Raw genomic sequence first — 27317 nt, 5'->3', positions numbered from 1 at the left:
AAAACACAAAAAAACAGCAGAAGCAGGATGGTCGCTCTGAGCTCCTCCCCCTCCATCTTCCTTGAAACAGGCCCTAAAACTCCCATGTGAAGGTCCCTCCTTGGGGGAGGAAGCAAGACACTTAATCACCAGAGATGAGGAGTTGGGGGCCGGGAAACCTTACAAACAAACCTTGTTAAACGGACTTTCCCTTCCCAGTTCCTTCTTTACCATTCACTGCCCAGCCCAGACCTGTCTCGTGGATTCTTCACCAATGCATCGTTTCTTTGTCTGCAGGTATAAAAGCTTCGTGCGCTGGCCACTCCTTCGGCTCTCATTCTCTTATGAAAGCTCCCGTGCACACGTAAACATTCAACAAAATGTAGATGCTTTTCTCTTGTGAATCCCACTTTGTCAGTTTAATTTTCAGATCAGCCAGGGGCTGGAGAGGGTTGAGGAAATTTGTTCCCTTCCCTGCAGCCTACAAGATGACTCCTCCCCAGGGGCCCGTGAACACACGTGGTGGTAACATTCCTGCTCGTGGCTGTCCCTGGTCTCGTGTCCGGAGGCAGGATAGTGTGGTGGTTGGGGCCCCTGTTCTGGGGACAGTTGCTGCTGTTTGAAGCTTGTGTGCCCTGGACAAATCATTTAAACTCTGCGGTAGTTTTCTTATTTATAAAGAGTCCTAAGAGGTGTGAGGATTGAATTTGATGCTACATTAAGGAAGGTATAAGCACCCCACAAATGATGGCTATTCTTAGGATTACCATGAAACTCCTTCTAGATTGAAAATTCATCATCTCAGAGTCAGTCGGATGCATATGCCAGAGGCAGCCACCCCAAACTTCCCACTGTCTTTAGCTCCCATCAGCTCCGAAACTGTTAATTACCATAATGGGCATGTTCGAGGTGTCTGGGTTGGCTGCAGATATTCTATAAGCACCCCCCTCCCCAGTAGAAAAGGCACGGGGTTCTAGCATGTCACTTTTGGGGATGGCGCCCTCCCCTTAGGATTCCTGTTACTGGAATGCTTTTGCCGTCCGGCCTGATGATGTTTAGCTGAATCCCGCATCTAGGATGCGCTCTTGCCCGCCTCAGGTGTGTCTCATGAACAGTGCCGACGGAGCCCTTAGCTGAGAAGGCATGGAGCATGCTGAACAGGATCGATACTTTTTTTCCTTTGCTTTTTAAATGAGGTTGGTTTCAACATAATGTTAATAAAGAAATCAAATATTAATAAAGGCAATCTAGCTGAACTTACCCTTGCAATTTGGATTTGAAATGCTTACATGGTTTGATTAAAAACAAGATAGGATTTAGGATCTGGTTATTTTTCAGTGTATCACAACTATAGTACATTGGCTACCATAGGCACTCAGAACCACAAGGTATTTATGTTTGGTTCTCTGCAGAAAAATAACATCTGTTGCACTATCCAAGCTTCAAATGGTGTGATAAAATATTTTTGTAACGTTTCAGTGCAACTTACAAAAATTCAACAACCATAAGATAGTCTTGGGGGGAGGCACAGCATATGTCCACCCAAAAAATGACAACAGCTGGCTTTGGTTCCTGTTGCAGGAGGGGTCTAGACCCACACAGGCCAAGATTCATGTATTTCTTTGGACTTGAGTAAGGCCGTTGGCTCATTCTGCTGAGGTACAAAAGGGCCGTCAGCAGACCGGCTGTCAGCTTTTCTTGTCTTTATATGAGGAACTAAGTGCTATCCCTAGCTTCTCAGTCCAGACCTGGTATTACAGGGAGGGTGTACCTTCCACATTCAGTGTTAATGGGGTCCCCTGCCACAGGGTCCTCCTGGGTTGAGGTCAGTGGAGGCCCCTTCTAAGCTCAAGGATCACCAGCTCTAGAAACAAATGGAAACCAGAGCAGAGCACACTCCCCTGTAGAAAGGAACTCATCAAAGGAGCGAAGATCCAAGAGCAAGAAGCAGCTCTGATAACAGGCAGAACAATCAGGCAGCAATGTAAATACAAGTTTAAAGCATAACCAAAGGAAACAGCTGTTTTTGTTTTTTTTAAATTCCTCACCCAAGGGTATTTTTTCCATTGATTTTTAGAGAGTGGAAAGAAGAGGGGCTGGGGGAGAGAAACATCAATGTGAGAGAGACACCGATTGGACGCCTCCCGCAGACGCCCTGACCAGGGCTGGGGATCGAACCTTCAACCAAGGTACGTGCCCTTGACTGGGACTCAGACCCACGACCCTCCAGTGCACAGGCCGATGCTCTGACTATTGAGCTACACCGGACAGGGCAGGAAACATACCTTTTAAAGGCTTTATGTCTTATTTTGCAGCAACCTCAGAAATGTTTGCAGCAGAATTTAGCCCATTTCTTCTCCTTGCCACCTGATCATGAGGCTGGAGTGGGGCAGCTTCTGGTCTCCCCTATTTCTGTCGGGGCTTCTGTCACCCACTCAGAGGAACCTGGAACCCTGAACAACCACAGGGCCTCCCCCTGCTCGAGACACCAGCTCTTAGGCTTGCTGCCCCACCATGTTCTAGAAGCGAGCTTGTCTTGGTGTGAAGCTGTCCCTTGCTGAAAGACATCGTTCCCCTGCACCCCAGTGGAACCTGGATAAATAATGCAAACTCACTGTGAAGAGGTCGTAGGAAGGTTCTGGGGGAGCCGGGGTTGCTCTCTCGTACAAGGGGTTCGAGATGTTCTCAGGGGGTTGCTTGCCAAGAGCTGTGACGTCAATATCCTCTTCTGACTGCTCGGAAGGACCAGGACCGGGGCTGAGGGCCAGGATGTCCCAGGGCAGGAACATCTCCCCCCAGCGGGCAGGTAAAGCAAGCCCGCCCCTACCTCACCTGGGACCTTTTTAACAGTGATAGACATCAGATTTACATAGAGTAACATGCACCAATTTGAAGTGTTCAGCTCAGTGACTTCTTAGTATGTCCACCCAGGTGGGCCCACCTCCGAGATCAGGATATAGGGCACCTCCGTCCCCACAGAAAGTGCTCCTAGGCCTCTCGCCCCCAGTACCAATCCCACCTAACGCAGCCACTGTTCTGACTTCCAGCACCCTGGAGTGGCTTTGCCTGCCCTTGAACTTAATTTAAAAGGATTTGTACAGCCAAGCCCTCAACTGCTGGGGGAGCTCTTGGAGCCGCCAGGCAGCTGAAGCAGCCCAGAGCCAGGGGCTGGACCGCAGAGAGGCCCCTGTCACATGTTCCCATTTTCCTCACTCCTACCTCGAAATGCTGGAAGCCAGCTGTTCTCCGGTGTAGTCGGAAGTAAGTATATGCAACCAATGCGATGGCTCCAATGACCAGGATGACAGCAAAGACTATCCCTGTTCCCAAGCCAGTGTGGCCTGAAGTCTGCACACAGAAAGGGGAGGGGTCGGTATGAAATCTGGTGACTTTCCAAAAGAGGTGTGCTTTCTGGAGCCCACCCCGGTCCTGCTGGCTGGGAACCTTGGAGCAATTTGGGATAGAATTAATGATAAAATAGTTAACATGTGTCTGCCTTTACTACCACCAGAGTCTGTTCTAAGTCCCTTATATGAAATTATCCATTTAAATGTGTAGTAGCCCAGAGAAATAGGGACAGTCATTCTTGTTTTCATTTTTACATGGAACCAAGACACAGAGAGGTTAAGCACTCGCCTAATGTCACACAGCCAGTGAGTGGTAGAGCTGGGCTTTGAAGCCTATGTGCTTAACTACTGTGCTATGGAACTTCCCAGCATCCAGCTGTGTTCACCCTCCCTTATACTTTTGAACAAAGTTAGGATACTAACAACAACCATCCAACTCTTACATAGCATGTACTGTGCACCAGGGACTGTCCTAATTATTTTATATTAACTCATAGTTCTCGCAAGAACCCAAGGAGGAAGTTGTTATGACCCTCATTTTGCAGGTAAGAAAAATGGGGCTCAGAGATGTTCTAGGACTTGTCCAAGGTCACACAGCTATGAAATGGAGGGGCTCAGGATTTCTCAGCCTCCTTTCTGTGGTTTCTCCATTATCCTGTCCTTTTCATTTAATAAATAATGGTGACAGGTATTGTGCTCCAATGCACAGGAGAGGGGGGTGGGATGAACCAGGGCCAGGCATCCCGAGGCCAGCTGCCATGATTGGGGAAAGCTCCTCCAGGCTCCAGGGGAGGGGGATGTGCAGGCTTCCAGCAGTGGTTTGCCTCTTGGAGCCTGGACATTGGGCTCCTCCTGGCCTTTCTCCAGGAACCCTGGATACTCACCACTGGGGCAGGAGGTGCTTTTAAAGGCCTGGAAATGACATGAATGATCCCATTGGAGGCAAAGATGTCCCACTGCAGAATGGCTCTTCCATCGACAAACCTGGTCTCCTAGGGAAATGAGAAGAAGGCTGATGGAGATTGGTTGTCACCTGACTCTTCCTCCCCACGTGGTAGCCCTTCCATGAAAGGAAGTTTTTCATTTTGCCCGAGATCTTGGAGCCTGGGTTTCAAGCCTGTCGTTACCAGTAGGCAGCATAGGACCCTGCTCACCACCTGGCTAGCCCAGAACACATTAGTTGTTCTTGTGCAAACAGCTTTATCTAAGAGCTGCAGAGAACCTAAGGGGTCATCTGTCCAGCCCGCTTGTCTGGTAGGTGAGGGTTCAGGAGGAAAATGGTTTGTCCAAGATCACCCAGGGAGTAAGTAGCAATCCCATGCCTCTGGGCTCCAGATCCATTGCTCTGAACACCACACCACACAGTGGAAAAGACATTTTTAAGTGATCTAATCTCTTGCTGATCAAAGTGTGATCCACAGGCTTGGGTGGGTAATCACCAGAGAGTTCACGGGAAATGCAGAACCTGAGGCCCACACTCTACCTGCTGAATTACAACCTGCATTTTAACAAACCTGCAGGTAGTTTAAATGCTTGTTAAAATGTGAGAAGCACTCGTCTAAACAACTGATCTTCAATAACAGAAATCTTTTATTAGGTAAAAATTTAAAAATCATTTAACATTTGCTGCATGTCAGGCACTATTTTCACATATCACAAGCCTTGAATCCCCACAAAAGCCTGTGATTTGACATCACGGTTGTCACAGTCACCCTTACCATCACCATCATCAGGACCTAATATCAGCACCATCCTAATATCAGGACCATCACCATCATCATCATCATTGTCATCATCATCATCAACATAACCATCACCATCATCTCATCACCATCACCATCAATATCACCACCACTATCACCATCAACATCAGTACTATCACCATGATCACCATTGACAAAATAATATCACTGTCACCACCATCACCAATACATCCCATCATCTCTGGGACACAGAGAAGTTGGATGACTTGCCTAAGTTCCTACAGCTAGCAAGTGGCAGCAATAGTTTTCATAGTAGGGTCATTTGACTTCAAGGCTCACAGGCTAACGCCTAGGATAGGCTGACAGTCTGACAGAAACAAAGGCGATGAATCAGACAGCTTTAAAGTGGATTCATTGATAGTCCCTCATTACCAGCTTCTGAGGCTGGTGGTCACCAATGGCTTATCTCCCAAGGGGTAGGGGCCAACCAGTCAGTGTGGTGTGCTATGTTGTTCAGCTAATACCATCCCCTCACTGCAGGTTTAGGGTATAATTTCACATTAGAATAGTTGCCATCTATTAAGCACCTACTGTGTGCTAGGAGTTTTTCATGTATTATCTCCAGTTCTTCTAATAAGCCCAGAAGACTTTTCATACCGGTTGGCGCTGGTCCTCGCTGGAAGTGATGAGCAGCTGGCTTCCCAGCCTAGTTCTCAGGATAGTACCATTGATAAGGTCATTGTAAAAAAGGATGCTGACGTTGGCAAAGTGGTGCTCGATGTCCCGCCCAGAGAGCGTCTGAGAGGAAAGGAGAAACACAAGAAAGGTCTTTAAGGGCCAAGCAATATTTTTTCTTTTTAATGATGATGACACAGGAAAAATGTCACTTTTCATAGCCTTGGCTTTTCTGCCTCATGTGTGATCAGGAAAGGTCACGTTTTCTCAGGCTTTTGGTTTTTCTGGGCTCTGCCAGAGGTTCCCCTCTAGCTAGGATGTGGCATTGAGAGTCATCCTCATGATCTGAGCAGAGCTTCTCAACATTGCCCTGGGAATAGTGGGTCTTGAGTGGGTAGCAAGTGGGCAGAGGTGTTGCTCCACTCAGCCATGGGGGGTGGGAAGGGCCTGGGACTGTCGGAGCTGCAGGACAACCAGCTGTGGGAGGGCCAAATGAACACTGCCAACCCCTCTGTGTGCCGTGGCGTGAAGTCTGGTGTAGTAGATTGGTTGCATCAATGGCCCTGGTTCTTCACCCCTCCCTGTATCCTTGCTGTTCACCATGTAACTCTGAGGATCCCCCACTCTGACTATGGGCTCAGCTGTGTGACTTAACTGGACCAGTGGCGTCTTAGCAAATGTGAGCAGACAGGTTGAAAAGTGCTAGCAGGACCGGGCTTGCTCTCACCGTGTCCTGCCGTCGCCATGAGAACATGCCCGAGCTGGCCAGCTGGAGGACGAGAGCCCTGAAGCGCAAAGCCCCAGCCCGGCCAGCCCAGACCGGCTGCCAGCCAGCCCATCGCAGACACACGAGCAGGCCTGGCCAAGAACAGAACTGCCAGCTGACCTGCAGGTGTGAGAGCTAAGTGACTGTGTGGCTACTGAGCTCTGGGGTGATCTGTGACATGGCATTGTCGTGCCAATGGATAACTGATACCGTCTGGAAGAATTAATCTACAGCACAGACCCCAGGGACCCGACTCACCTCATTGTCCCCCAGCCCGCTGTCCTGTGGCACGAAGAGGGTGCCCCGGATGGACAGGTCAGTCAGGCGGCTCAGGAACGCCCGGCCCCTGGCTGAGCTGTTGGAGTAGGCCAGCACTCCCTGCGGAGGGGAAGGAGGTGATCAGATGGGAGGATCGCCTGGCCCATCTGGGGACAGTGCTGGTGTGAGCCCCACTCAGGCTGCCGCTCGTCTGCTGTTTCTTCTGCCTGCACCTGGGCAGAGTTTCAGGAGCACTTTGCTTTTCTTCATTGAATCGCATGGTCCTAAGTCACAGCCACATCACGGTCCATTCTCAATGTGGCAGCCTGCACGGTCCTTGGAAACGTTACGTCAAATCTAAAGTCTCCTGTTGTCAAAACCCTGCATTGATGTTTACTTCACTCACAGGAAAAGTCAAAGTCCTTGTAGTGACCCATGAGACCCAAACCTGGACTCTGTAGCTCCTCAGACCCCACGCCCAGCTGTCTTCTCGTTTACTCCGCTCCAGCCACGCTGGCTTGCCTGCTGCTACTCCAACTTGCCTGGCATACTCCTGCTTTCATCCTGTGCCTGGCTCTTCCTTCCTCCTGGAACGTTCTCCCCCCAAATCGCCATGTCTCGAATATCACCTTCTCACTAAGGCCTTCCCTCATCTCTCTATGCAAAGTGGAAACCCTGAGGTCCCCACCCCACCCCACCCCACCCCCCTGCTCTACTTTCCCCCATATCACTTCTAGTGCTCAATGATATCTACTTGTTTATTCTGTTTGTTTACTTTGTTTGCGTATTTTGTTCACTAATGTAGCTCAAGCACAAAATAAGTGCTCAATAAATACTCACTGAACAAATGATGAGAAATCACACTACCCAGTTCAACGGGCTATCGTGCAGATGGGACTATTAATGCCATTGTCTTTTCTCTGAAATGCTGTCACGAGCCAAGCTCCTGGATAGCAGAAATGTTGGTTTGGGTGATCTGTAAAGTATTTCTGATAAACCTGATTTTTAGACCAGTTAGATGGATACCTTTGATCTATTGACAAAGATATACCATTTTAGGGCCCGTGGTTTAGCTTCTGCCCTGATCCTGTAAGCCCTATATTTATGCCTAGTCTACTTTCCTTGGCTGTGTCTATGATCTTGCTAAGCCTTAGTTTCTTTATCTACAAAATGGGAATAATAGCAGAAGTGCCCTCATAAAGTTGCTTGAAGATTTATTCCTTCTAACAAGGATTTACTGAGCACCTACTCCATGCACGTCACCAGGCAGAGAAAACCTTTCGTCCTACAGAGCTTACCTTCTGTGGATTGAGTAAAAAGTGCAAAGTAAATGCTCAGGAAATATTAGTTTTCTTGCTATTATTATTATTTTTATTAGATCTTTGACTGGTTGACCTTTGATTGGTCAACCTCAAATCCTTCTCCAATGGGGTCTTTCTCTTTATTGGACATACTTGTAGACTGTTGAAGTGACTTTAAGTGCAGTGCAAAATGCAAGTTGACACCATGTTGATAATTTGGCTCACTGGATAATCAGGTAGGCTTAGCTCACTGTGTCCTACCCTGTCCATGAAGACAAAAGAGCATCTCATTCCTGAAGATCAGGCGCTCAAGATGCTCTAGATGCAAACAGAGATAGCAATACTAGCCAACACCAACATGGCACTTTCCATGTGCTGGCTGAGGTCTAAGTGCTTTACAAATATTAACTCATTTAATTATCACAATTGCCCTATGAGGTTGGTGCTATAATTATCTCCATTTTACAGATGAGAAAACTGAGGCCCAGTGAAGAAAGTAACTTTAAGGTGATGCAGCAAGTGGCAAACCCAAGCTTCAAATTTAGGCAACGTGGTCCAGTGCCCATGATCTTAACCAGGACTGTGAGCCTTTGCCTTCTTTCAAGGACTCATCTCTCTAATTCCTGCTTTGAGGCAAGCCCTCCTTCCCTGGGGTGAAAACGAGCGGACACGGTACGTACCTTCAGGAAGTTTGTGAGCGAGGGGAAGGACATCAGGACCTGCAGTAGATTCCCACTGCATGAGAAGCCGTCTCCCACGTAGCCCGCCTTGCAGGTGCAGTTCACATCTGGAAGGCAGGAGCACGTGGGGTCCCGTCCAGCGGGCCTCGGCTGCCAGCCTCAGCCTTGGAGATTGGCTGGCCAGGCTGCATGGCCTGGAATCTGAAGTGCAGCCGGGATAATTACCTTTCATCCGGTAGCAGAACACATCCCACGTTTCACTCTTGTTGCTTCTCGGTCCATAGTCCACTATCCCAACAACACCGGAGCCGCAGTTCTTGGAGGCGTAGGCCGTGGGGTAGGCCACCCACCCGCTCTCGAGCCAGCCTGCTGAACAGAGGTGGTACTTGGCCTGTGGGGACACAGATGTGGCCACGGGTCATCTGCAACTTTGTAGTTGCTGTGGAGCCCTTTGGCTAATGTCTGATCCCCCATCAGACTGTAAACTCCATGGAGTCAGGGGTCAGGGCTCATTTGTACCCCTCTGCCCTTAACGTAGTAAGTGCTCATTCAGTTTTTGTTGATTGAGCCATCGGAGAGATGAAAGTGGCGCCCTCTCTCTGTCGGAGGTGCCCGAGTCCTTCACACTCATTTCTTTTTTCTCTGCCCTTGAGAAAGGATTTGCTCTCCGCCATTTACCCCTGGGTGAACATTCTGTTTGTGGATTGGCAGAACTCGAATTGGTTATCACCCCCATCATCACCATCATCATCGCCACCACCATCACCATCCTTACCACGCTCACCATCATTATCACTATCATCAACATCATCATCTTCACCTTCATCATCACCATCACCACCACCATCATCATAACACACTGAGAGCCTATTCTGGGCCAGGTTCTATTGCAAGGGCTTTTCATGTGTTAACATCTCTCACATCGACCCTTTGAGATCGGAACTTTAAAAAATTCCCCATCATATAATTGAGAAAAAGGAGGCCCAGAGGAGTTAAGTAACTTGCTCAAAGTCATACAGCCAGCAAGTAGCAGAGCTGGGATTCAAACCCAGGCAATCTACTCCAGAGCTCTTAATCTTAAAATGGAATCCCTGCTGTACGCCAGTCACTGTGCCATATGACCTTCAGTCCTTACACAAACATGCCAAGGATGACAGAGCTTTCAAGAGCACATAACCAGCAAGCAGGAGAGCAGAAATTCAGACCCTCCAAGATGCTGGGTGCTGGCATCAAAAGCTTTGTTCCTTGATAAAGAAATGTCACATCTGAAGAAAGGTAGAGAGATTTGGTAGAGATGGAGGTTGGAGGAAGAGTCTTAGAATTATACTGGGTGGCAGTCAGCTCTTCGCCCCACTGAGCAGTCATTAGGTAGCTCCAAGGGCTTCTGGTTTTTGAGGCCAAGAGAGTAGTTCTGGCCAGAGCTCCACTTCTTACCTGGCTATAGCTGAGAGCTACGGTCACCCCCTTTTAACCGCTTCTCAGTCCTTCCAGACACAGAGAAATCCAGCTATTCCAGAGAAGCTCGACTGCTCTGTGGGTTCAGGGAGATCCCAGGCTTTGGGTCATTGTTCTCTTTCTGGTCCCCAGCTGTGGGGTGTCCACTTCCAGTCTGCGCCTCTGATGTGGCAGTTGAATGTCATGGTCGAGAACAGACTTTTGAGGTCAGGGCTACATTTGAATACTGGATCTGCCACTTCTTGGCTAGACTGGACACATTACTTAACCTTTCAGAGCCTCCGTTGCCCTATCTGCACTTCCAGAGATGTCATAAGGGTGGGCAGTAATGTCAACAAACCATCCCTCATAGTGCCTGACACAGAGTAGACACCCAATGGCTGTGACAAATTGTTATCGTAGCTCCAGGAGCTTTCTGCACTCCCTTCCAAGGAGGCAACAGCCTAAGTGTCCCCATGTTAAGCAGAGCCTGAGGCTCCTTCCCAGCTCACCCCGTCTGCTCGGTGCCCACTAACTGGGACCCACCTTCTGAGCGTAGGAAAGCTGGTTGTAGGTTGCTATGGTTGCAGCTTCGTTGGCACAGGCCTCTTTGGCTTTGTCGAAAGTCAGCTTATACTGGCCCAGTGGGGAGCGTAGATGGAAAACTCCAACAGTGGTGTCTAGACAGGGAAGGAGAGGAACCACCTAGGTCAGTGCTTCCTGCAAAGGACTTTGATGAGCTTTCAAAGCGGGAGGCCAGCCACCGAGTCTGTGTGGGGAATCATGCATCTGTCCTTTTGTGTCTGGCTTATTTCATGTAGCACAATGTTTTCAAGGTTCATTCAGGTTGTAGCATGTGCCAGAATTTCATTCCTTTTTAAGGCTAAATAATATCCCAGTGCATTTTGTTTATCAGTTCATTCGTTGATCAACACTTGGGTTGTCCACCTTCCGGCTGTTGTGATTAGTGCTGCTGTGAACATGGGTGGACAGATCTGTTCGAGTCCCTGCTCTCAATTTTTCTCTGTTCTCCTCTCTCATTTCAGTTGTACTGTCAGCATGAGATAAATTCCTGTCTTCTGTCTTAGTAGTTTCTTTTCCTGGTCTTATGAATTTAAAGATTGTTTTCAACTATATTGTGAATCTCCTTGTAAGTAGACAATGTCATCCTATGTATTTCCCTGCTTACAGGCACCCTCCATCATCCCCCAAAGAAATCTGAGGTGTCTTGGGACTCAATATATGTTATGGACTGAATGTTTGTGTCCCCCTCAAATTCATATGTTGAAGTCCTAACCCTCAATGTGATGGTAATTAGAAGGTGGGGACTTAGGGAGGTAATTAGGCCATGGGGTGGAGCCCTCATGAATGGGCAGAGCCTCTATACAAAGCACCCCAGAGAGCTCCGCTGTCCTTTCTGCCATGTGAGAACACGGAGAGAAGTTGGCAGGCTGCAACCTGGAAGAGGGCCCTTACCAGAACCTGCCATTCTGGGACCTGATCTTGGACTCCCAGCCTCCAGACTGTGAGAAATCAATTTCTGTTGTTAATAAGCTCCCCAGTCTATGGTACTTTGTTGTAGCAGCTCAAATGGACTAAGACAGCACATAACAGGTATTAAGTCAACAGTTATTATTGAGATGCGTAAAAACTGCCTCACTAAAGCAAACCCAACGCAGTCAGAGAGGTCCCGTTGGCCATAATGTGCAGTGGTCTGAGTCACTTTCTGGAACACTCGAGCCCTTCCTTGCCCTGGCTCAGATCTAGTCTCTGGGTCCTTTATGGCTTTCCTCCGCCAGCTTTCAAGATGCCCTATCAGCCGTACCTCTTAGTTTTATTACACCTGTGGGTTTATTACAAGCCCTTCACATGGTCCTTGGAAGCAGGCGGGGCCCATGCCAATCAATGTGCTACTATCCAAACAACCGCTAAGAAACTGCTTGTGCACGAGGCAGCCGCTTCCTTTTTGTTATTTAAACCCTCAACTATGCTCCTTAGATTCAGATCCAATTAAGGGCTGCAGGGTTCACTAAGCAACTTGAGGAAAGCAAGTATCTGGAAAATTCATGATAGAGGACCTTTGAGCTCCCTTCTGGTTCTCAGGGCTCAGGGTCCAATTCTGAGTTTACTTGCCCCTCCACTCAGAAGCTGCTGCCTCCTGGACGCTGGGTCCCCAGCTACGCATGGGCTATTTGGCCCCCAATATATTATTTTTTAATTAAGTTGTAAAATTTAATGAAATTAAAATTTTTACTTTTTTAAAGTTAAAAATGTTTTTTTTTTCCTCTTGCACAGACCCCACCCCAAGCCTGAAGACCAGGTGCATTGGGCCGCAGCCCCTCACCACACTGACCCTGGAAGTGGAGGTCGGCGCAGTTGGCATCGGGGTGGCACTGCCCGTTGTCCTGCAGGCAGCGGTCGATGGGCAGCTGCTCTGGCTCACAGTTCACCCCGTCTCCTATGTAATGACTCTTACATTCACACTTGCGCTTGCCCTGTGGGGAGAATGGAAAGGGTGAAAAAGCCCCTTGTCAGGGAACAGGACCCCAAAGTGCTCTGCAGGCCACCATCCAGCATAGGAGATGTTCTGTAGGACCGAGGATATGTGCCTCTCCTGTTCAGCGAGAATGAAGTAACTGCCATGTCATGTGTTTGTCCAGGGTCCCTGGACAAATCTCAGCTCAGATGGCACTGCTCAGAGGGAGCCTCCCTGACCCCCCTAAATGGGTAGCTCTCCCAAACCCTCTATCGCATTGGCTGGTGTATATTCCTCCTGCCTCTCGGTGCTCTCGGAAAGTACCATGTGCATTCCTTTCTGCACTGAGCATTGCTCCTCTCTCTGTTTGTGTACAAGCTTTTTATTGCGATCCCTGAAACCAGCAACAGCACATAGTAGGTGCTTGGTGACCATTTGTTGAATCCGTGATCTCATCTGATCCCCACAACAATACTCTGAGATCTGCATTATTATTAGGCCCACTTTGAAAATGAGGAAACTGAGGCTCAGAGAGATTAAGTAGCCGGCCCCAGGCCACACAGCGTGTAGGTCCAGGAGCTAAGACTCAAAGGCTGTCTGACTCTAAGTTCATGTTTATAACCACAATGGATATTATCTCCTACCACCTTCTCTTCCCACCAGATAAACAGGGCTCCAAGAAACCGATTCTGTTCTAAAAAGACTTCAGGGAGTGCCCAAGCCTGCACTTTACCTGCCACCTCTTACCAACTCTTTTTGTTTTAATAAAATTTTGGTTTGAATTAGCTTAGATTTATAGAAAAGTTACAAAGATAGCAGAGAGAGTTCCTCCCATCTACTCTCTACCTAGCTTCCCCTCATGTTAACATCTAGCATCAGCAAAATACACTTGTCAAAGCTAAATAATTAGTGCTGGTCCATCACTATGAACTAAACAATGACTCTGTGTGGATTTCGCCAGTTTTCCCACTGATGTCCTTTTCTGGTTAGGGTGCCAGCTTGCCCTTAGCTCTCTGACTTCACAAGAAATGGAGGTGGGAAGGAAGCTTAGGGAGAGGCCGAGTGGGGAGCAGAGTGGAGCACCAGAAGCTGATCTCACATTTCCCTAGGGAAGACAGACTCACCGGGCCGGTCATCTTGCAGGTGGCATGCTCATGACACCCACCATTGAGGCCATTGGCACAGAGGTCTATCTCGGAGCAGCTGTGGCCGTCGCCCTTGTAGCCTGTTGGGCAGCTGCAGGAGACCTTGGTGTCCTTCTGGGAGCACTTGGCGACCTTTGCACAGCCCCCATTGTTCTGTTTGCAGAAATCCACCACTGCAAGGGTAGGAGAGAGAGGGCTCATGAACCCTCTGTGTAACTGGGGCTTCAGGTTGGGCTATGGGTCACCCCAGGACCATTGGCACCAGGGGGAATAAATGGGTCCCAACATGTTGGTTGGTGCCTTCTCTCGCCATGCCCTGGGGCCTCTGTGCTAGCCTTTGCAAACACTAATATCCTGTGGCTAATCCCGTCATAAATCAGGCCTGATGACATCTGTTCACCTCTGCCCCTTTGCCACATACTTCTTGCCTCCGCGTGGGTAGCACTTTTCTGGATGAATTTTTTTAAAAAAAATATTTTTATTGATTTCAGAGAGAGGAAGGGAGGAGGGGAGAGAGAGAGATAGAAACATAAATGATGAGAGAGTCATTGATCGGCTGCCTCCTGCATGCCCCTGCTGGGGATCGAGCCTGCAACCTGGGCGTGTGCCCTGACCAGGAATCAAACCGGGATTTCCTGGATCGTAGGTCGATGCTCAACCACTGAGCCATGCCAGCCAGGCTGAGTTTGGGTTTTTACTGTCAGGACAATATGAATGTATATGTGTGTGTAGAGTTAGCACACTATGGAGCACCTGTGAAATAGATAGGACCCCATTCTACAGATGAGCAAACTGAAACTCAGAGAGCTTCACTGATCTGATGAAGGCGAACAGCTAAAACGTGGAGGGGCTGGGATTTAAACCCAGGTTGGTCGACTCTGAAGCCCCTGCTGTCCCCACTGTGCTGCGCTGCCTCTTAGCACCTTTGTTTTCATAATCCCCAGAATGTCAACCCAGTAATAGATGAGCTCTGGCTTCAGGAGTAGCTGGAAAGCCATCTGATTTCTCTTGTCTGCCTTTTTGCTTCGAGTTGTTGCGGCCACCCGAGACCCTGAGAGAACGGACATTAGCACAAAAGGCCTCTCATCCTAAGGATAGCGGGGTAGAAAGACAGACTTGGGGCTTTGCTGTCATTGTTGAATGCTGACTTCTGGGCTGCCTTGTGGCAGATTACAAACAGCAGGTATAGCAAGATCTCATTTTTGTAAAAAAAGTCTGTATCTCTGTGAATAATTATTCAGGAAAAAGAAAGTACTTGTGGGCGAGACTGGTAGCTTTCCCCTAGTACCTATTGTCTCCTTTATCTATAGTAATAGATTTTTTTCCCCCCTGAACTCTGCTTTTTTAATTTAACAATATCCCCTGGGGATCTTTCCATTTTGGTACTTACAAAGTACTTCTTTTTTGTTTGTTTTAATTTTATAGCAATAGACTTTTATCTGGGCTCATGGTTACTCAGTGAAAGACTACATTCCCCAGGCTCCCTTGCTGCCAGATGAGACAGATAATAAGGGTCCAAGCAATGGGATAAGAGCAGATAGGATTTAAGCAGCTACTAGGTGTGCCTGTAAATCTCCCTCCTCTCCCTCTCTGTCCTGCTGCTTGGGATGTGTTTATGGTGGTGGCCATCTGGGCCACTGTTCCTTTGGGTCTCTCTGTGGCTGATCCCATATCCTAACTACTAAAGACAGACACGGCAACAGTCACAGTGGTTCTCACTGAATGGTGAGGCTATGTGTAGGTTTAACTGATTTTTTGTTTGTTTTTTATAATGTAGTGTATCTTCTGAATTTTTTGAAGTGAGACCGGAGTACTCATAGAGTTAGAGAAACACTATAAAATAAAGTGCAACACAGTCTGCAAAGCAATTTCAAACCACGACCCGAGAGGCAGGCCGATCAGGCGTAAGCCAACCTGTTAAGGAGCCCGGGTCACAGAGAGGGTGGGCACTGCCAGGTGGCTCAGGCAGGAGGCAGAGGGCGGCATGGAGCCCGGCGCTCTGACTGCGTCCCGCTCCGCCTCTGGGCCACACTATCGTTTCCCACAAGCACCAGCGGCACCCACCTGTGCACGTTATTCCGTCGCCTTCATAGTTCAGGCTACACTCACAGGTGTTGTTCCCCGTACAGGTGGCGTGAGCAGAGCAAGGGGGTGTGCACACTGGGGGCAAAGCTGCAGAGAGAAAGGTCACCGTTCATGCAGTGTCACGGTGAGAGGGGTTGAGGCCCACCTAAGGCTCTCCCCAGGACTCCCTCTCTGGCCTGCCATCGTGTTCCAAAAGTGTCCCCTCATACCCGCGGGATGGGGTGCTTTGCTAAGGTCCCTCCGAGCCCGGAGATTCTGGAGTTACTCCTTTATATTAAGACATTATCTCTGCAATGGTCATCCAATTAAAATGCAAATATGTTACCTTTGGGGGCAACCAATTACAACTTTATACTTCAAAATTTGCCAGCAAAGATGAATTTGGCAGATCAGCTCTCGGTCCTAAGGGCACAGGGTTCCCCATGGAGAGGGTTACGTTGGAGAAAGCCCAGGGCCTCTGAGGGAGCTCCGGTGATTGGGCGGGGCTGCAGCACCGACAGGCCCAGGAAGCCACGCGGCAGCTACGGGTCGGGGGAGCAGGGCAGGAGCAGGAGCAGGGCAGGAGCAGGAGCAGGAGCAGGGCAGGAACAGGAGCAGGAGCAGGGCAGGGCAGGAGCAGGAGCAGGAGCAGGGCAGGAGCAGGGCAGGAGCAGGGCAGGAGCAGGGCAGGAGCAGGAGCAGAGCAGGAGCAGGAGCAGGGCAGGAGCAGGAGCAGAGCAGGAGCAGGGCAGGAGCAGGAGCAGGGCAGGGCAGGAGCAGGAGCAGAGCAGGAGCAGGAGCAGGGCAGGAGCAGGGCAGGAGCAGGAGCAGGAGCAGGGCAGGAGCAGGAGCAGGAGCAGGGCAGGAGCAGGAGCAGGGCAGGAACAGGAGCAGGAGCAGGAGCAGGAGCAGGAGCAGGGCAGGAGCAGGAGCAGGGCAGGAGCAGGAGCAGGAGCAGGGCAGGAGCAGGAGCAGGAGCAGGGCAGGAGCAGGAGCAGGAGCAGGGCAGGAGCAGGAGCAGGAGCAGAGCAGGAGCAGGAGCAGGGCAGGAGCAGGAGCAGAGCAGGAGCAGGAGCAGGGCAGGAGCAGGGCAGGAGCAGGAGCAGGAGCAGGGCAGGAGCAGGAGCAGGAGCAGGGCAGGAGCAGGGCAGGAGCAGGAGCAGGGCAGGAGCAGGAGCAGGGCAGGAGCAGGAGCAGGAGCAGGAGCAGGGCAGGAGCAGGAGCAGGGCAGGAGCAGGAGGAGGGCAGGAGCAGGAGGAGGGCAGGAGCAGGAGCAGGAGCAGGAGCAGGAGGAGGAGGAGGAGCCGAAGGGAAGGGTGCTGCTGGGACTCTGGGGCTTCAGATTGCCAAAGCCCAGCAGAGCCGAGCCTGCCTTTCGGACCCGGGGGGATGGGACGACAGTGATCCACCAGATAAGCCAACCTTTACGTCTCAGACCTTCTGCCAGCAATAGGGCTTCGGGCATGAGGGAGGCCTCGGAAAACTGCCTGCTCTGTAAGGATGGTGATAACGATGATGATGATGATGATGACAATGACATGATGATGACATGATGACATGAGAATGATGATGACATGAGAATGATGACAATGATGATGACATGAGAATAATGATGATGACATGATGATGATGACATGATGATGACATGAGAATGGCAGCTACTGTCAAGTGCTCACGTATATGGGGCACCTCCAAACCACCGTCTCTGACCCTCACAACAGTCTCCCCATGTAAAATGTGTAACACACGCTTCTTGTTTTTGGTTAACCTCACTTGAGGATACTTTTTTCATTGATTTTTAGAGAGAGTGGAAGGGAGGGAAGTGGGGAGAGAGAGAAATGTCAGTGGGAGGGAGATACATTGATTGGTTGCCTCCCACACCCACCCTGACCGGGGCTGGGCATCGAACCTGCAACTCAGGTACGTGCCCTTGACAGGGAGTCAACCCGAGAGCCTGTGGTGTGGGAGCCGATGCCCTAACCACTGAGCAACACCGGCCAGGGCAAGGTCGAGTGCAGCAAGGCTCAGAGCAGGTGGGTTGTCTAAGGCCACTTGTCTAGTAAGCAGCAGAATCCCGGGGCGGATCCAGGACTCTAGGCTGTACTTTCTCTGAAATCACAGCCTCTGGGCCCTGGACCACGATCCCGAGGGCCCATTCCGGCCCGACCCTGTCTTCTTTGCCTGACGAGGGTCCTTTTGTGACTGCACAGGACTGCGTGCTGGTTTCATGGGTTTGAATGAAATATTTTCATCTACTTTTCCTTTAAGTCACCACACCTTCTGGGGCCTGGGGCCACATATCCACGTGGCAAAGGGAACACCTGCTGTGCTGCCTTTTTTTTTTTTTTTTCCAGGTGTTGTTCAGACCCAGCCTCACTCGGACGCTCTGGGCAGGGTCCCCTGGAGCTTGGTGTTGCCGGCGGCTGCCCACCCCCTTGACGGACCTGCCTGCATGTCACAGAAGCGGCCGGTCCACCCTGCTTCACACAGGCACTGCCCGGAGCCCTTGATCCCCTCATCACACTGGCCGTGGTCCGAGCAGCCACAGGCTGTAAAGCAAATTGGAGTGTGATCAGTAATTAGTGACCGGGGATTGAAATCCAATCACCGGCACACTCGCCACCTGTTGGCTGTTGTCAACGTGGGAAGCACCCGGGCGGTTGGATGAGATGAAGCTCTTTCAGTGGATGGAAACTGGGAACACTTCGGAGGGAAAGGCATGTAAGGGCAGGCAGATGGGGGGTGCTGGGGGGGAGGGAGGGAAGGAAGGGTGCTTTTCACAGATGAGGACAGGAGCACATGGCCGAACAACATGCTGAACCCAGAGGCGTGGGTGCCACGTACGCTGACAGTCAGGCCCGAATCGCCCTGGCGAGCACAGCTCGCACGCCGTCCCGCTGAACCCCTTGTTGCATTTGCACTCTCCTGTGGCCCAGTACTGATCCAGGCAGACACCCCGGTTATTACATGGGGTATCCGGTCCTCCGGGGCAGGCTGGAAGAGAGGAAACAGCAGGGACTCAGTGGTTTCCCCAGCATTTGCAAAATGTGCTGCTAACCTGTCCTCAGCTGTGGGTCCTGACCTCCATTATCCCAGAGGGATTGCGGCTCTGGGGACTTACCCACACAGTGTCTCAAAGTTTAGGGTCCATGGGACATGAAGGTAAATGTACCTGCTGGGGTTCTACCTTGGGAGGGTGATACATCGAACTGTGCACTGTATTTGGGGGTCAGGAGACCTGGCATGAGTAGATCTGGGCTGAATAATGAACTTGCTCTGAGCTTCAGTCCTCTTAGCACTGGATGATGGTGGTGGTGATATAACGCCCCACACAACACTGTGACATGAGGATCCAATGGGGTTCTATTAACTGAGAACATTTAAAAAATACAAAGCACTGAGCCGAGTCTAAGGGGTGGCAGTGATTTCTGTGAATGGTCCTCACTTCAGTGATGGAGAGTGGAGGCTGGGCGATCGTGTGGACTCCCAGCCCAGAATTTTCTCCTCTGAACCAGGATGAAAGGAGTATGCCTGGTAGTTAAAATTGTGGCTTCTAGAAACACACTCTGGGACCTTGGGCTTGCTTCTTACCTTCTCTGTGTCTCTATTTTCTCACCTGTAAAACGGGGATAACAACGTAATCTGCTTCTTAGGGGTCGTTTCGAGGTTTAAATATAATTGTATATATGGGAAGTAGCACCCAGCATGGCAGATGGAATTGCCGTGGCATTTGCTACGCTGCTGTTGTTGCTGTATTATTGGCTAGAAGTTGTATCTAGACACAGGGGTTTCAGGATGGGCCTGAATGCCCTTTGACAAGGAGCCCTTTCCTGGTGAAGGAAGGGAGGGCGATGTTATATATCCAATAGCGGATTTTTTTTTTTCGGTAAACAGTGGCCCAAACATATGCTGTTAGTCCAGCACCCCGCCAGGGCAGAACTCGATTAGCTGCATTTAAACGCACGTGCTTGTCAGTATCACGGACTAGAGGAAAAACTGAAACGTGTTTCTGGCGCCACGGGAAATGTCTTATACTATATATGGTAAGCAAAAAGGCATGAAACGCAATCGCAAGCCACGCACTAGACTCTCGGCTCAGTCGGAGACAAAACATGACAAAAGAAAAAAGTCAAAGGAAAGCCACACAACTCTTCAGACCGATTGCGTTTGGATCTTTTCTTAGTGGCGTCATTAGGAGAATGCACCCCCCCCAACACACACTTTATAACTTCAGCACTTTCAAGTCCACGGTGCACAGTGATTGTACAGTGCCTTCGGAATCTCGAGGCCGTGAGAGGCGCCCTCACCCTGACAGTCTTTCCCGAAGTAGCCCTTGCAGCACTGGGGCAGCTGAATCACCAGGGCGCATTGCTGCCGGCAGCCTTCCAGGTTCCTCTTGAAGGACAGGCTGTACTGACACTTCTGCTTCACGCCCTAAAGGGAGAGAGTGAAGATCCCCGACGTCTGCGGCCTGAACTTGGGCTTGGGGCTCTAGCCTGCTCCCAGTGGGGGCCTGAGTACTGCAAGTCAGAGATGGGACTCACTGGCCTTTAACAAGGGAATTCTTTTCCTGTGTAGACAGCAAATGAATGGGGGAGGGCACAGAGCTAGAAAAATGCCTCTCCAGTCTTAAGACCCTTAGAGTGTTTCCAAAGGGTGTGGTTCCTTGGTGAGAGAGCAGGGGAGAGGTAGCTTTCTATCATGGGAGGGGACTTTCTATCACGTCGAGGCCCCCAAATCATTGGAAGGGAGGGTATGAGTTACATTTTGTTTTGCGGGGGTGTTTTTGTTAGAGGTTTTCCTAGTAGAATAGAAAGGACTTGGCTTTGGAATAAGTAATAAAACCATTATTTAGTGAACACTTACTAGGTGGTAGGCTCTGTACCCATGTTTTAAAACTTATTTTTCCTAATAGCCATACACTGAATAGTTATCAGCTCCATTTTACAGAGTCAAAAATTACTTTTACATTGCTTTCTGGGCTCCACTCCTCTCTTTGCTCCTTACTAGCTGTGTGACCTTGGCTGATTGCTGATCCTCTCTGACATTCATATTTTTCATAAGTGGAGATAATAATAGCTTCTTATGAATGTTATAATAAGTAGGGATAATATCTAAGAGCCCAGCACAGCTCCAGGGGCATGAACAGCAGCCAATAAAACCCAGCTGTTATTTTTATCATTATAATTTTCTTTGAAGGCCCTCCCAGGTCTACACTCCCATGACTTTTCTAGACAATTCCTGGAAGACGGGCAGTGGGTTGACAGGTTCCCTGGGTTAAGAATGTTCATCTCCCACCCCAAGGGCTGGTTGTTGAAAGAATGGCGTAAATTACAGTGATGCAACACACCCACCAATGCACACACACTCACACACACACCTATGCCTACCAGGAGATGGGGGACCGATGACGAAACACACCTATTGCCCTCTAAACGTCACCACTGCATTCATAATTACCTTTGGCTTTGTCCACCTCGGGCAGCTGGGAGGATAGGTGCAGCTCCCACAATCCCCCTAGTAGTCAAGAAAAGAAACACTTAAAAATCAAGAATATTGGGAAACACAAGGACATGCCCCTGGTGAATGTCTTGATGAGCTGACTAAGAACTTCATCTTGATCAAGACCCTGGCCAGGATCAAGAATATTAAAGCAGCCTGGCCGGGCGTGGCTTAGCGGTTGAACGTAGACCTAGGATCCAGGAGATCGCGGTTTGATTTCCAGGCAGGGCACATGCCCCGGTTGCGGGCTCAGTCCCCAGTCAGGGGGGTGCAGGAGGCAGCCGATCAGTGACGACTCTCATCATTGATGTTTCCCTCTCTCTCCCCCTCTCCCGTCCTCTCTCTGAAATCAATAAAGATATATTAAAAAAACCCAAAACATCAAAGCAAACACATGGCCACTTTTCCCTGGAGAATTCTGAGGGTCTGTCTTGGACTCCAGCTCCTGGGTTTAGTTCTTGGAGATGAAAAGTTCCCTGTTGCGCAGAGGTGGGCCAGGGCAACGTGGTCACGAGGCGTACAGTAAACCGGTGGGAAACGTGGATGCAGGTGTCGGCACCATCATAAATCAGCTGGGATACATTTGGCCAATCACAGGCTTTGATCCTTAGTTTTCTGATCTCTAGAATAGGGCTAATAACGCTTGACACTACTTGATCTTCAGGGGATTGGTGAGGGAAAATCACAAACTGAAGAAATGTGTGTGTGTGAATATACTTCGGAAGTCAGCAGGAAGGATAACCGGGTTTTCATCTTCCAGGCTGGCTGCCTATCTCCTAATAACCTGGGATGTTTATTGCATGCCTACAAGCTGCCAGATACGAAAATCAACTGGTGACGGACTTTGCCATGTAAGTCACTTCACGAACTCTTTGAGACTCAGTTTCCAAATCTATATAATAGAGCTGATGATAACTACTCCTGTTATTGGATTATTGTAAGGATATTCATGCAGTGGATAGTACTGGGTGGAAGGATAAATGTGAAATATGAAAATACCTCATACAGTGCGGGGCCTAGGGTAGAAGTTTAACCAATGCAGTTAATGACTGATCCAATGAATGGAGGTGGGGGTGGCATAAAATACTAGGTCTAACCATGAGAAATGGCCATGTTTGTAGTCACAGCCTGTTAAATATGGCAAGTTCATATGGTTTGATAAAGCAGAAGCTCAAAAATGCTTGTTGAATGAATGAGTGAACAACTGGACAGATGGGTGGGTGTGAAAATGACTGGCAGGGCACATGGTACCCAACAACCATTTCCTTAATGGCATGAGGGAATCAATGGATGGGTGGGTGGGTGGATAAATGAAAATTTGCAAGGCCTGTGCAGGGCTAGGTACATGCTTATTGATTGTGAACCTGAAGAACACTGTCATTTGGCCTCTGATCTCTTGGGTCCCAGGCTCACGGAGGACCAGCCCTCAGGAGTTTCACAGCAGAGCCCATGCTGGACCACAAGGGCTATTCCTTGGCTCAAGGCTCTCTTACCACAATAAGAGTAGTGTTTTTAGGACTGACCGAGACATTGAATGATGTAAAAGTGTCACAGCGGCCTCCTAGGGTGGGGTCAATCAGTAGACAGTCAATGCCATAGGCCACACCCAGGTCAAATAAGAGCTCCCGTTGTATAATTCTGCATGTTTGGTCGTTAAGGAAGAGTTCACCCTGAGAGAGAGAGGAGAGAGAGAGAGAGAGAGAGATCAACAATCCTTCTTAGGCTTCTTTTCTTTCTAGGCCATATAATGTTGCCAGACTCAGAGAGAACTGACACAGATATTTATGCATCTCAAACACTCAGCACGTATTATGTGCCAAGTGCTGTCTTATGTGCTTTACCTATGCAAATTCTTTTATTCCGCACAACGATAGGATGTAGCTACTGTTGCTAGTATCCCCATTTACAGGTGAGGAAACTGAGGCAGTGAGAGGTTAAACGACTTGCCCAAGGTCACTCAGCCAGTAAGTGGTAGTATGAGCATTCATAGTGGGCAGCCAGCCTCGTAGCCCATACCGTTTGCCGCTCTGCAACACCGTCTCTGCCAAAGTAGAAACAGTGGCAGTGGGGGTAACAGGGTGGAGCCGGGGTGGCCTGGCTGCAGTTCAGGATAAGCTTGGTTGACGCGGCCACTTCATGTGCAGTAACCGAGTTTCCTTATTTAGTCCCAGCACCCAGCAAAGTGCCTGAGGCAACCTTCTTTCCAGGATCCACAGGTGATGGACTTTACCTTTACAATGTTAACAGTCACTTCTTTTTTCACATGTATTAGGCGTTGTCTAAATTGTGCTTTAAATACACGATTTCATCTTATGCTGTGACAGTCCTAGCCCTTTTCTGCACTAAGGTCCACCTAGCAAAGTTGATGGGTACATTTCCTCCCTCCCCCCTCCACCGGGAAGCAAAACGTTTTTAGAAAGTTCTATGAAAAGAAAAAAAGATAAATCTCTGCATCTGTGATGCGATGGACACGATGTGATTCAGGGAAAGAACACTGGAAAACTGGTTAAATCCCCCCACTTCTACTTACGCGGACTTCGGGTTTAATTTTCCTCACCCGGTAAGTAGGATTGATTCCATTGCATAGGGTGCTATGGAGGTCAAACTAAATAACGCATTACCAAATGCCCTGAGAGCTGTCTGGCACAGAATGAGCAGTGGGCATCCTTATTATGTTTCTTTGATACGCCGCCAGTTTGATCTATGGAGATCAAACTGGTCTCGAGTGTAAGTACATTGGGGTAACTTTCTGGAAGTTGGACTGTGAAGGTGCTAACATTCCTCATATTCAGTTATAAATTCAATGCAATACCAACCCAAACACCAAAGGGATTCTGGCCAGTCATCACTTTACGGAAAGTTGTATGGCACTTCTCAGAAGGCTCTTTGAAGGGAATCAACTCATCTGGGAGCTGCATCCCTTTTGCCATTTCTCCTTCCTACTGCCTGGAAGGTGGAAGTGGTGGCGGGAGCTCCAGCACCCATGCTGGACCTTGAGGCGACTTTGAGGCTGGAGATGCGTTAAAGAGCAGAAAGACAGAAGGAGCTCCCCCATCGAGCCACCATACCAGCTCTGGATGAGCCACCTCCCGATTTCTTTTATAAGAGAGGTAAACCCTTTGTATTTAAGTCGCTGTCATTTTGGGTTTTCCTTTATGTGCAGGATATAGGATGTAGCTACTGTTATCCTATCAGATCCACTCATCATATGGGGTTAGAGGAAGGTAAAATTGTTCAGGAACTAACCAGGGAAGGTGAAAATTGCAAACTTTCTCTGTTGGCTCATTTAAGAAGCAACAGCCTAGAGCTGGTTCTGACCACCAAGAGAGGGCTGGAGACAGGTCACAGTGGGGCTAGGAAGGAAGGGGAAGGAATGACAGTGTACTTTCCTGTTTCAGGAAGTGTCTCACACTGGAAAGTAAATGCTCCACTGATTAACTAACTAACTAACTAACTAACTAACTAACTAACTAACTAACTAACTAACTAACCAGCCAACCTAAAAGCTGCTCTCCACACACGTAAGAGGAAGGGGGCTCCTTGTCACCTACTACCAGGTGGGCCAGGATTTATCAGGTTTTTCATGTTCACTTATTTACTCCCAGGGGAAATACCTCTCAAGGGAGTGAGGGAAAAGAGCTTACTGTCAACATGGGAAAAATGGACATCCCCTCGAAAGGGCAACAGTTAGGGGGGAGTGCCGATGATGGGTTCCCAGCCCCCACCCGTGTGACGATACTCACAATGTTATTGTCAGCTCCACACCGCACACTCAGCTCTGAGCCTTGCAGGGTCTTCCAGGCAGCAGATCTGGGGAGATCCACCGCTGAAACCTGTAGAAGCCAGGATGCCATATTAATGCCCCAAATTTGGGCCGAGGAAGGGGCCGAAGGAGCTTTGCCAACAAACCAAATTCAGACACAGGTTTTTCCAAGAGTTCTAATAATTCCAGCTTTAGAATGACAGTAGGTCTAACCAAAGGAATAATAATTACAGGCCCTCTAGGAGCCTGGAAATTCCTTCTGTGGGGAAAGTCTCCGCCAGCTGGACTGGGTTCAGTCACCCTTCCGGCTCCCGTCTGTGGGGGAGTGGGCCAGGGAAATGGCACAGGGTGCTGTTACAGGCTGAATTATATGCCCCCCAAAGTCAGAGTTCTGACCCTCATTACTTTAGAACGTGACTTTACTTAGAAATAAGATCGTGCCTGGCCTGGCGTGGCTCAGCAGTTGAGCATCGACCCAGGATCCAGGCGATCGGGGTTCGATTCCCGGTCAGGGCACATGCCCGGGTTGCGGGCTCGATCCCCAGTCGGGGGCGTGCAGGAGGCAGCCGATCAATGACTCTCTCATCATTGATGTTTCTATCTCTCTCCCTCCCCATCTCCCTTCCTCTCTGTGAAGTCAATAAAAATATATTTAAAAAGAAAAAGAAAGAAGATCGTTGCAGATGCAGTTAGCTAAGATGAAGTCACACTGAAGTAGGGTGGGTCTCTAATCCACTATGAGTGGTGTACTTTCCAGAAGAAGAGAGGAGATGCAGGAACCATGTGAAGATGCAGAAACCCTCGGGGAGAAGAGAGCTTTGTCACAACAGAGGCCGAGATGGGTGGGGTGCGCCTACAAGCCAAGGAATGCTAAGGATTGCCGCCAACCACCAGAAGCCAGGAGAGAGGCAGGGAACAGATTCTCCCTCAGGGCCTTGAGGGGGAGCAACCTTGTCAGCACCTTGATCTCGGGCTTCCAGCCTCCCGAATTCTGAGACAATACATTTCTGCTGTTTCAAGCCACCCAGTTTGTGGGTAATTTGTTATGGCAGCCCCAGGAAACTAATGCAGATCCTATGAATTAACCAAAGTTTGGACATTGGGCGTTTTTGGATTGGACAGATTCACTTCTGGAGAGAAACATGGTCCTGGTCGAGGGTTTTAGCAGGATCTGCCATGTTCCTACAAGATCTCGTCTTCCTGAGCACAGCAGATGGGTTCAGGAATGAACAACTGACCTCAGCGGAATGAATCAGTCCTTTGCCTAGAAACTTTGGAATTGGGAGAGGAGTCGGTCTGGAGAAACTTTGGGACTGCTGTCAGCAGCCATCTGGCCAAGTGAATGACCGAGGCGGAAAAGCTGATCTGATCGACGTACAAGACAGGAAAGCTGCTGGTGGGTATTGGTGAGAGTTAGAAAGTACAAGGCCGGTTGCAGAAACAGGACGAGGGGTGGCATACCGCAGGGGTCCATTAGTGACGGCCGGTCAGAGGACACAGAGGGCAGGGGCTGCTCACAATCCCTGGATGGACTGCGTCACCCTGGGGCTCCCCTGCACTTGTGTCTGCGTGAAAACAAAATACCTTGGCGTCTCGGATCACGTGGAACTTGAGATGCTCCTTCAGCTTGTCCTGGTTGACTTGGTTGAAAAGGAAATCCTGTTTTTCCTGGGGCAGGGCCTGGAGGGCTTGGTCAGTGGGCCAGAAGAGGGTGACCGGGGTGTGCAGGGGGTCAGTGATGAGGTTCAGCAGCCCGGCGCCCTGAAACACAGGGCCGGTGCCATGCTCGGCGAAACCCAGCAGCGAGGACGAAAGGTGGCTGGGGTCCCCTCCCTGCCCACCCAGGGATGCAGGCAGAAACTAGAGGCCCATTGCTCTCCAGCTGTTTGGACCCTCATTTTCTTAGAAAGCAAAAGGGGAAGTGAAAGCAAAAGGGGGCTTTTGTTAATAGGAAAATAAACTTAAGCAAGTATCCTATTATTATTATTTTTTCCCCTACTCCTGCCCACATATTTTAATTTCTGGAAGACCCATTTAGCACTTTTCTCACATTTCATTAAAAAAAGTGAAACCTACCCAATACTGAGATACTTCTGTGTATTTATAAGATTTCTAGATCACACAGATCCATAGAAGAAATTGTCAGATGAACGGGAGGGACCATTTGATAGCCTTCTATAACCTGGGTGCATTGTATACATTTTTTCTTGTAATTGTTCCAACA

The 27317-nt window shown here is 49.4% G+C and overlaps 1 protein-coding gene across 3 annotated transcripts in view; it reads right to left on the bottom strand.

Annotated features, from left to right (window-relative positions):
- Window positions 1-27317, bottom strand: part of STAB2 (stabilin 2) — a 116156-nt gene that overhangs the window by 652 nt on the left and 88187 nt on the right. Inside the window, exons 51-69 of one of the 3 annotated variants that reach the window (XM_016223240.2) lie at window positions 26678-26854; window positions 25074-25163; window positions 22854-23000; window positions 21289-21345; window positions 20136-20262; window positions 18673-18822; window positions 18273-18377; window positions 15829-15936; window positions 13744-13937; window positions 12497-12638; window positions 10690-10823; window positions 8935-9100; window positions 8710-8816; window positions 6729-6848; window positions 5687-5827; window positions 5394-5396; window positions 4211-4318; window positions 3199-3327; window positions 2595-2711 (exon numbers count right to left, since the gene is read on the bottom strand). In XM_016223240.2, coding sequence (XP_016078726.2) covers window positions 2595-2711; window positions 3199-3327; window positions 4211-4318; window positions 5394-5396; window positions 5687-5827; window positions 6729-6848; window positions 8710-8816; window positions 8935-9100; window positions 10690-10823; window positions 12497-12638; window positions 13744-13937; window positions 15829-15936; window positions 18273-18377; window positions 18673-18822; window positions 20136-20262; window positions 21289-21345; window positions 22854-23000; window positions 25074-25163; window positions 26678-26854 — 2322 coding nt within the window. Of the gene's footprint in view, window positions 1-2594; window positions 2712-3198; window positions 3328-4210; window positions 4319-5393; window positions 5397-5686; window positions 5828-6728; window positions 6849-8709; window positions 8817-8934; window positions 9101-10689; window positions 10824-12496; window positions 12639-13743; window positions 13938-15828; window positions 15937-18272; window positions 18378-18672; window positions 18823-20135; window positions 20263-21288; window positions 21346-22853; window positions 23001-25073; window positions 25164-26670; window positions 26855-27317 lie in introns of all 3 variants that reach the window. The other 2 variants (XM_087814861.1, XM_087814860.1) reach the window with 2 other exon arrangements.

Source organism: Miniopterus natalensis, chromosome 2 (genome assembly GCF_054644295.1).
Source record: "Miniopterus natalensis isolate mMinNat1 chromosome 2, mMinNat1.hap1, whole genome shotgun sequence".
NCBI lineage: Eukaryota > Metazoa > Chordata > Mammalia > Chiroptera > Miniopteridae > Miniopterus > Miniopterus natalensis.
The sequence above is the reverse complement of the archived record's forward strand: the minus strand, read 5'-3'. Positions and strand labels throughout refer to the sequence as shown.